Source organism: Amphibalanus amphitrite, unplaced genomic scaffold (assembly GCF_019059575.1).
Source record: "Amphibalanus amphitrite isolate SeventyFive unplaced genomic scaffold, NRLGWU_Aamphi_draft 002312F_arrow, whole genome shotgun sequence".
In the NCBI taxonomy this organism is placed as follows: domain Eukaryota; kingdom Metazoa; phylum Arthropoda; class Thecostraca; order Balanomorpha; family Balanidae; genus Amphibalanus; species Amphibalanus amphitrite.
In genome coordinates, this window is record NW_024883784.1 from 7,200 (window position 1) to 17,362 (window position 10,163).

The following is a 10,163-nucleotide window of genomic DNA, read 5'->3' on the forward strand; positions in this document are numbered from 1 at the left end:
GGAAAATGGCATGTGCGGGCGAGAGTGAATTTATTTGCGTGTATACTGCACTGAATGGTGGGGTAGACGTATTTGTTACCCTCTAAGCTGAAATACATGTGTGAAAATACACCCATTTTGTGTTACCTGTGCTTGAATAAAATGGGAGTTGGAATGAGTATTACAATACACTTAGTTTGTGAATTTTGATACGCGTGTAACCGTACACTCTCGGAAATATGCGAGCTAAAGCACACTCGGAATGAGTGTGGGTGTGTTCCAACATCTACATTGTCGCCAAGGTGGTCTTCCTTCAAAGCGACGTGTGGTCAGGAAGGGGGTGGGGGTGGGGGTGGGGGTGCAAACTCTGACTCTGTAGTAGGATTGCTATTGCATAACATATTTTTGTAGGTCAACTGCCAATAAGGAATGGTGTTGAAGAAATGACGTTGCTTCCTTCATTTGACACGGTCTATTGAAACAACACAAACGGATGTGCATTTATTACAAACGTGGCTGGGCATTCGAGTATTCACAGCAAAGATCGCCACAATCATATATATAACGCTATTTAATCGCTTTGTCTGGTATTCCAAAATGGATAGAGGTATAGAATGGAGAAAGGGGAGGAGAGAGAGAGAGAGGGGGGAGAAAGTGAGAGAGAGAGACATGGTTGGTAATATTTGCGTGGATAAACAATTAAGCATACAACACATGAAAACAAAAATTACGATACAATATCGTGATATTGTCGATGCAAGTTATGCATGGATTTTCTGCAAGGCATTCGACTGAGTATGCGTAATACCTCAGTCTATAATTTCAGCAAACATTACAACCATCAAGTCCTTAAACAACGTTTTGTCCCCTTGCTGGAACACAATGCTCATGACACATATATATTACTTACACAGCTAAGGCCACAGGTTACACACTTATCAGCATCCAAACACATTCAATTCACGCTTGCTAGCCGGCATCGCTAGCCGGTATTCGATAAAAGTGAGTAAGCATTGCCGAGCACAATTGATCACGATGCTTCAGTGGACGGATTGGGTAAATTGACGGATTGGGTATGGACGGATTGATTGAAGTGGACGGATTGGGGGACGGATTGATTGAGGTTAACGGACTGAGTGATGTGGACAGATATGTTCGAATAACATAATCACAAGCGACATTTACGTGGTGCAGTTCCGTTCAACAACGGACTAAGTCACCATTTGACATAATGTGATCGAAACCAAACTAGATCTCGCTGAAGGCATCGCTAACAATTAGTGTGAAGTTTCCTATTATCTTGCTTGTACATGGTACACATTTCATCATTGCATAGTGCATCCTGAACGACTTGTAACAAAAGCTTCAGAAAAAAGATCAAATGATATGGACACAACATTGCACTGCACTAGAAATGGTAATTTTTCAATTCACCCAGACTAATAAAGCGGCAAATGATAATACAATGCATGTGTTGTGTACACACCTAATTTCTCAGAATCCTCTGCTGCACACATACTTTCATGGTTTCACTTCACAGAGTTCATTAAATGCACAAAAATAATTGCATATGTTCTCTTACACCTTGCATGACTGTCCGCCGCAGTTTTTGCTTAGCCCGATCATCCAGCAAACTGACCTAACCTCCGCGCGAACGTCTCCTGAAATCAATGCATCCGCATCTCCTCAAAACATCCAACAGCGTGACCTTCTCTACACATCAGCTTCATGTGGCGTATCGCTCCTCAGACGATGAGTATGAACATCATCATAGGCAATGGTGAAGATACTCTTCTTCTCCAAGAACTGATTTTTCTTCTTCCTTACCCCAGGAACAAGTGTCGACGAGATATTGGAGCCAGTATCGTCAGGCACAAATCGCCGGAGATCTTCTTCTGGGATATCCTGACTCACAGGAGCACGAGCGTTGACGTCAGCGAAGCCGCTGTCTCCGCTGATGCCATCACTGATGTCAGATTGATGACGTGGGAGACTTGAAGGGTGGTGGGCTTCGGCTCCTTCTGCGATTGCCTCAGCTATGTCTGAAGGACGGTGGTCGGAAGAGATGGAAGTCACGTGCTCCGAGTCGGCTGCGATGTTTGCCTTTGTGGTTGCTGAGTTGGCTGATTTTCCGGAGGCGTTGGTTGGCTCGTTGCCGCTACTGGCAGCTTGCTCCGATTTGTTCTTGCTGTCTTTGTCGCTTTTACTGGATTTGGTTTTGGATGAAGATGATTTGTTGTCTGTTTTCTGGTCACTTTCTGCGCTTGTGCTTGACTTCGACTCCTTGGCAGATTTATCTTTGTTTGCACTGTCAGCAGATTTTGCATCGCTGTTGTTCTTTGATCCTGAGGACTTCGATGATTTAGTTTTTCCCTTGTCTTGTCCACTGTCGTCCCTCCCATTTCCCCTTTCGTCAGAGGACTCCCTAATCTTCGATTTTTCATCACCGTTCGCCTTTGAATCCTGAGATCCCTGCTTCTTCAGTGTCTTGCCGTCTTTCGATTTGTATTTTTCGCTAGCATCCTTCATGTCAATCTCAAACGTTTCGCCCTTACGTTTGTCAGCAGATTGTTTTTTGGAATCTTTTGAAGAGCGTTTTGATTCAGCTGATGTGTTTGAATCAGACTGACCCTTTGAAGGTTTGTCATCACCACTGGCTATTGATTTGCCCGACAGATTTTTGGTGTTGCCGCTATCGGAGTTTCGCTTGTCATCGGAACCCCGTCGGCTTCCATTTTCCCCGTTTGATCCACGTCTTCCTTTTCCTTCATCGGTTATATCATCGCTGTCTCGCCGAGTGCCACTCTCCCTATGTGAACCGCTCTTCCTACTATTATCCCGTGAATCATCACTTCCTCGACGTCTTTGAGATCTACCATCATGTTCACTTCCTCGCTTGGCATCTTCGTCTCTGTTTTTGCGATTTTGATTGCTTTTCTTATCATTGTCATCCCTATCCCTTCCGTCGTAATCGTTACGCCAACGATAGTTGTCATCTCGCCCTTGATAGTCATCATCATCATCACTTCTTCGTTTGCCATTTCGTCCTCGTTCAGATACACCTTCATTCATATCCTCTTCGTCTCTTCTTCGATCCCCATGCTTCCTTCCTCTTTGCTGGTCATCTTGCTCTTCGTCTTGATAATCATCTCCTTCATCCTGATTTCGTCGCCTTCCACGTCTTTCACCGTCGCCATCTTGTCGTCTAGCATCGACGTCCCTATCTCTGCGTCCATCGACGTGGTAACCGCCTCTGTCGTTGTCATTCCTTCCATTCCAGTCTTCTCGCTGTCTCCGACTTTCATCTCTACGATTCCGTTCATTGCCTCTTCCTCCGTCATCAACGTTCTCTTCACGTCTGTATCTGCCCTCATCTCGTTCTTGACGTCCTCTTATCTCTCCGCGATCATTCTCAAACCTATCACCTCTTCTCTCCCCTCCTCGTCTGTCTCCTTGACGCATGCCATCCACGTTTTCACCTCTCTCATCATCCCTGTTCCTCTGTCTCCCATACGATCCAACTGAATCATCCCTTCGTCTTGGTTTTGCTCTTTCTTCCACACCTCTCTCACGACTCTCTGTTCGAGTGCGTTCACGTCTTGGGCGGCCTTGTGATCCAGCTGACCCAGCCCTCTGCAATCGATTGCTGTTGATCATATGACTACTAAATTGTAGACTCAACTGGGAACCTGGACGAGAGTCAGTCAGTCTCCCAGGAATGGGCGCTCCAGCGTGGTCCCTCCTGGGTGGTTCCCCTTCGTCTGTGGAGCGTCTTCTACCTCGTGGGGGTTCCAAGGGCTCACGGTGATGCTCAGGATCCTGACTGCGACTTCGCTGTCGGCGGTACTGTCGTGAGGGGTTGAGCTCGGAGTTGGGAGCTCCTTCAGTGGCACCGGCACGCCTGCGGCGATCCTGGGAAGGAGACGGGGAGTTAGATATGTGGAGGAAAGGAAGGTGAGAAGAGAAGATTAAGAGGGGAAGAGCGAATGAAACAAGGGTTTGGAGGTAGGAGAAGGAAAACTGAAGATGGGAGGAACAGGGAAGGTGGAAGATTAAAAGAAAAGGTTGTTTGCGAAATGATGGACTGGATTAGTTAGATGTGAACAAGGAATCATCAAGGAAGGGCAAATCATGAAAAATGAGTATCTAAATATGCACTAAAATACTTGATTCATAATTCTCTCACCGGCCAGGCCGCCGGCCAGGCCGCATGACTGAAATGCAACTCCTTGAAAAGATGTTAGGAAGAATAACGTCGTATTATTTTTTTCTCTCTCTTGGCTTCTGACTCCAAAGGCAGGAAGTTAGGTCCTGCTGATACAATAAATGGCATATCAATTATCTACTTACAATGCCAATAACACATGCCGATCAAAACAAATATTTGCAATGGCTCTTGTTTGCATCATTCAGTCAGCACTAATCATACTTTGTCATTGTGTGTTACTGCATGCAATACCATTACCCATCTCGAGTTAACCAAGCCAGTGCATTAGTTTAAAAAAGAAGTAAATTTTCTTTTCATGCAAGGGAAGATAGCTAGGACAAGGACGACATGAAGAAACCACGAAGAACGTTGGATGTTTCGTCTCCAGATCGGATGGCACGATTCCAACTGCAACTATTCCCAACTGTTCAGAGTGCATGCCAACTGCATCCTGTCTACTGTTCAACTGCCATGCCAACTTCTATCTACTTGATTATTTAGAGTACTGTACCTGAATGGCCCTGGCGTGCTGTAATCGTCTCTCATACATCAACTGTACGACACTCTTAACTGTACCGCCAGCATTCCACACCTTCCTCGCACTTCCTTCTTGCTCATTCTTATCTTCATTTCCAATCGTACTGTCCTTCTTCCAGACCCTGCCATCATTCTCTCCTTTCTTGTAATCCCTCATGATCCCTGCTTCTTTCCTCATGACTTCACTGTCTCCGATCCGTTTCAGCTTGATGGACTTCCGTCTTTTTCTATGAAAGTGAGGGCCTGATCTACCCAACTGCTGCTGATGTTGTTGATGTTGATGTGAGGCCAGCAAGCTCTTCCTTCTTCTGAGCAGCGAGGCCTTCGTCTGGGCATACACGGTGTCCGGTTGATCTTCAGGAGGCTGGGACATCTGTAGTGATGCGTGAGGGGGTGCAGGGGTTAGGAGAGAGGCTAGGTGGGCTGTTGTTGGCTTGTACGGCGGTGAGTGGTACCTAAGTTGTTAGTGATTACTGTCAGTAATTAGTGATGGTTAGTGGCTTGCAACCAGTGCTGTCTGTGATGATCTGTTAGTAGTGGTAACAGTCAGTAATCGGTAGTAAATGGTTAGCCAGCTATCGTCATTCGTCAGTTATCAGTTGCCTCTGGTAGGTAATTGGGTTTTGTTCGCTTGTAACTGTTAACCCTATTAGTGGCAGGGGGGGTTGTTTTCATCCACCCCTCAGGTTTTTCGGGAATATCTCCGAAACCGCTGAAGCTACGATGCTGAAATTTTCTGACTTTTCCTAAAACTAAATTGGGCACATTCCCTGAAAATTTCAAGTTCATAACTTTACCAAGGGCGGCTCCAGAGCACTGGGAATTGGGGGGTCCTATTCGTGAAGCGAGTCATTTGGGCGATGATCACGATGCTGATGTATTATAACTGTATGCACCAGTTTTATCATGTGATAACATATACAAAGTTATTGTGCATCCTCTTTTGACACGTTTTTGCTATAATAGGCGGATCCAGGCGTCCAAAAAGGGGGGTTATGTTTTACCTCCCAACATAGGTGCCCTGACACCGCCTATGCATGACCAATACAATTGTAGTCGTTCTCTCATAAGAAAATTGTAACATAACAAGACCATTACCACCCTTTTTAGAAACAGTACCAACAAAAACCTTATTTACTATACCTTTTGTGTACCCCCAATCTCAATGATCTGTATCCGCCTATGATTTTTGAAAATGCATATTTTTAGGATCCATGTGAATTCCTGGTTCATTCTCTATCGATCGGCAAAAGTTGCGTTAAGATTGGTTCAGAAACCTGGCCGTGATAAACAGTCTAAAATGTATCTGCAATTTGCCCGTTTTTACCCCCCTCAACCCCCCTTTTGACATTTTCTTAATTTTTATTTTTTAGAAATGTAGATCACGTTGAGCGAAGTCGAATGCCGTTTGAATTTTGAAAATCAGCCCGTTAGATCTCGAGATATCAAGGGGGGGTCGTAAACAGCCCCCCCCCCTGCCACTAATAGGGGTAGCCAGGAGCCTGCCACTAATAGGGTTAAGTGGTGAAAAATCAATTGCAAGGCGTCATTGGCTATAGTAGAACTCCCAGCCAGTGGGCAGCAGTCAGTAGCTAGTAATCAATGGTTTATAGTGACGGATCAGTGGCCAGCGATTGATGATCAGTGACTATTAGTGAGAGTCAAGTGGTCAGTACTGCTACTAGTGGTCAGTAAACCCTGGTCAGCAGTCAGTGAGCAGTGGTCAGTGGTCAATATTCAATAGCTAGTAGTCAGTAGTCACAAACCCTGGCTAGCAGTCAGTGAGCAGTGGTCAGTGGTCAGTACAATAGCTAGTCGTCAGTGGTCAGTAGTCAACAGCTAGTAGTCAGTAGTCATAAACCCTGGTCAGCAGTCAGCAAGCAAAGGTGGCAGTCACGCTGCAGCCTAACAGTCAAAAACCAGCAGTGGATTATGGAATCAAAAGGCACTCGCATCCGTGGCAGTGTGACATCTGTGATCAGTCAGTGAAATGTGACAGCGGGCAGTGCCATAAGTGAGCGTACGTACATCAAACAGTGAGCATTTACAGAGAGGCCCAGGCGAAAAGCGTATTCACAGCACATCGAAGCACGATTCTTAGCAGGTATTATAGCCAAAATTGATAACGACAAAGCATCAATGAAAAATTAGCCGCCGTATGTGCAGCATTCAATGATATTAACTAAATATTCTGGGAAGACTCGTCAAATGAATAGCAAATGCAGTTCTGAAAATAATACTCGTAAAATCAATTAGACGTACAAATTTACTTATTACAATAAGCAAATATATCCATTCCGTTTGGGAACTTTCCCAATTTACCATTACCGTTTAGCGTTTATCCCGTACACCTTCACCTCCTTCCGCTTCCGCCAAGTGTTCCATGCTATTAGTATTTACAGTCCTCATTAAATTTTAATTACCAGTCAATTTATATTCCATGACATATTTTTGTTATTAAGCCCCTCCCACCTCTTTTCTAACCTGTCTCCCTTTCCTCACTGGCGTACCTCTCGGTCCTCACGGTCCAGAACACTGGCAGTTTCTTCTTGTATTGGCGCCCTTATGGCCAGCGCCTCTGCCTCAGTGACGTCACCGACTCGCCGCTGTGACGTCACGGTGGCAATACCGCCCGGCTGCCGGCTGTGGTAGGGGTAGTCGGAGAGGCCGGAAGGGCCGGGCTCGGCCGGGCTGTGAAAGAAGTGGGGTTTGGTTATACAATGTCATGTAACTAGGTATCGCTACATCTAAGAACTAGGTAAGACAATGCGATGGCACGATAAGTTGGGGAAGCCTGTCAGATTTTCCCTGCTACAAAACGAAACCGGATGAAAACTGTTCAAGCAATTTTCTTTTGATTCATGTCGTTGGTTGTCAAACGGCTGGAATCGGTATACCTACACCATTCATCGATAAATCAAAGCTCCCGTAGTATCAAACCCCATCAGGAAACTCTTCACCTGTGTGTTGTTCTTGGTCAATGGAACTCCAACAAAATTCCCAACCCTTACCAACATGAAACTCCTACATCATGAAACTCCCATAAAACTCCTAACAACACCCACACTGTACCAGGAATATAAGCTAATGACCCACCCAGTTTTCATCCCTCCCATCTATCTTAAAAGACATCAGTTCTCATAGCTCACATACCTCACATGCCCACCATCGCTCACATCGCTCAGTAACGGCGGAACACCTTCAATTAGGGAAGGGGGGCACTGCCGACTTTTGGTCCCATTCTTTCCATGCAACGCTGTGGTGTTCTGTTACGGACTGGTGTCCCTCTTTCGTTCCGTACCGTACGAGTGTGCCAGTGTCACCTAGCGGCAGTTCTGTTAACTGCAGGTTGTGGGGGTGGCGCTGAGGGCGAGTGACGTGTCCGTAGGCCGGCCGGCGGGGCAGTCGGTTGGCGACGGTGGTCACGGATGGTGACGGTCTGTGCCGTGCGCGTTTTGAGTTCTTCCTTTTAACCGGACTGTATATATCGCGTGGGTGGTGCAATACACTACAGTGGCGACGAGGAACTGAGATCCTTCTGCGCTAAGTGATAACAGTGATCGCCGCGATGGACTGTTTGCGTGCGCCAGCGCCATTTCTAGTGGCGCCAGGACGGCCGACCACGCCCTGGTCCCAGTGGCTTGGCGAGTTCAGGATTTTCGCCGTGGCGAGTGGTTGGGACGAGTGGACTGTGCAGCGACGAGAGGCCCTCCTATTACACTGTGTGGGACAGGAGGCGCGGCGTCTCTATTTCGCGGCGGCGAAACCGGCGCAGGGCGTGGCACCGGGAGCGCAGGAGGCGGCGATTCCGGCGCAGGAGGAAGATGGTGTCAAGGAGGAAGGACAACCGACTGCAGCATTCGACCCGGTGGCTGCGATCTCTGCAGTGTTTCGGCGGCTGTTTCCGGAGACACGAGCGACTCATTCCGAGAGAATGCTGTTCCGGCGGTGTTACCAGCTGGACAGGTCTCCAGCGGTGTACCTCACTGAGCTGCAGGACCTGAGTTCCAGGTGCGCCTTCGGCGATCTCCAGGAGCAGCTGACCTGTGAGCAGTTCATCGAGGGCTGCAGGGACGACAGGTTGAGGGAGCGGCTGTGTCGGGAGCCAGCTCTGACTGTGTCGCGCATCCTCGAGGTGGCAGAGGAGCTGGAGGTGGCTGCTGAGCGACAGCGGCTGGTGGGTGGAGGTGGAGCTACGCGGGCACCAACCTCTCCCCCGGCTCAGCTGGAGATAGCTGCAGTGACTGCTCCCAGGAAGGGGGTCTCGCTGTGCTTCAGCTGTGGCGGTCCCCACCGGACTGCTGATCCCTGCTGTCCAGCTCGTTGGAGAAGGTGTCACAACTGCCAGCAGAAGGGCCACTACGCCAGATTCTGCAAGGAACCACCTCAGAAGACGAAGCAGACCAAGAGGAAGCCAGTGAGGACTGTTGAAGTGCTGGCCGTGACGGATGACGACCGGAAGAACCTGTGGACCGAGCTGCGGGTGGACCAGCAGCCACTGCGGATGCTGGCTGACACTGGCTCGGCCGTGAGCATCCTACCGTTGTCCGTCTACAGGAAGCAGTTCCGCCATCTGCCCCTCCTGCCCACTGCAGTGCGCCTGGAGGCCTACGGAGGGTTATCGCTGCTGGTGCAGAGGGTGGTGCAGGTGACAGTGCAGGCAGAGAACGGCAACAGCTCCCAAGTTTCACTGTACGTGGTAGACGCTGGCGTGCCCCTGCTGGGCAGAGATCTGCAGGAGAAGCTGAAGTTGTCCGTGATTCACGGGGCGACTGTGTGTGCTATCCAGGAGCAGATGCCAGAGGAGCTGCCGAGTCTCACTGGGTTCGTGCACAGCGTGAAACTGAAGACGGAGTTCAACCCAGTACAGCAGCGGCTGAGACCTCTACCGTACGCCGTGAGGGCGGCGGTGACTGCCCAGCTCGGAGCAGTGCAGCGGGACGAGCTGCTGGAGGCGACACAGACTGACCCAGTGCTGTGCCAGCTGGTGCAGCAGATCCCACGGCGGTGGCCGCGACGGCGCCGCGACTGCCCGGCAGAGCTGCAGCCCTTCTACAACTGCCGAGAGGAGCTCAGCCTGGTGGGAGACCTGGTCGTCCGCGGGCAGCGGGTGATCGTGCCAGCGGCGCTGCGGACGAGGATGGTGTCCCTGGCCCACGAAGGACATCAAGGGATCGTCCGAACTAAGCAGCGGGCTCGTGACATCTACTGGTGGCCCAAGATGGACACGGACATAGAAGAGGCGGTGAGAAACTGCGACGTGTGTGCTGACGTGGACAAGTCGGCTCGGACCCGCAGTGCGCCGCTACACCCGGTGCCGCTGCCAGGAGCGGCATGGGAGAAGGTGGGCGTGGATTTTATCGGCCCAATGGAAGCGCGCCGCCAGCACCGATACGCGGTAGTGCTGGTAGACTACTTTTCCAAATGGATAGAAGTCGGC

At 49.1% G+C, this 10,163-nt stretch overlaps 1 protein-coding gene across 1 annotated transcript; it reads right to left on the reverse strand.

The window, feature by feature from the left end:
* Positions 1–480: 480 nt before the first annotated feature.
* On the reverse strand, positions 481–7,892 carry LOC122376791 (uncharacterized protein DDB_G0290685-like). The gene is made up of 3 exons (XM_043356736.1): positions 7,882–7,892; positions 7,234–7,414; positions 481–3,891 (listed from the first exon to the last, which is right to left on the reverse strand). The coding sequence occupies exons 1-3, from the start codon at positions 7,890–7,892 to the stop codon at positions 1,693–1,695; spliced, it is 2,391 nt and encodes a 796-aa protein (XP_043212671.1). The 3' UTR covers positions 481–1,692.
* Between the last annotated feature and the right edge of the window lie 2,271 nt (positions 7,893–10,163).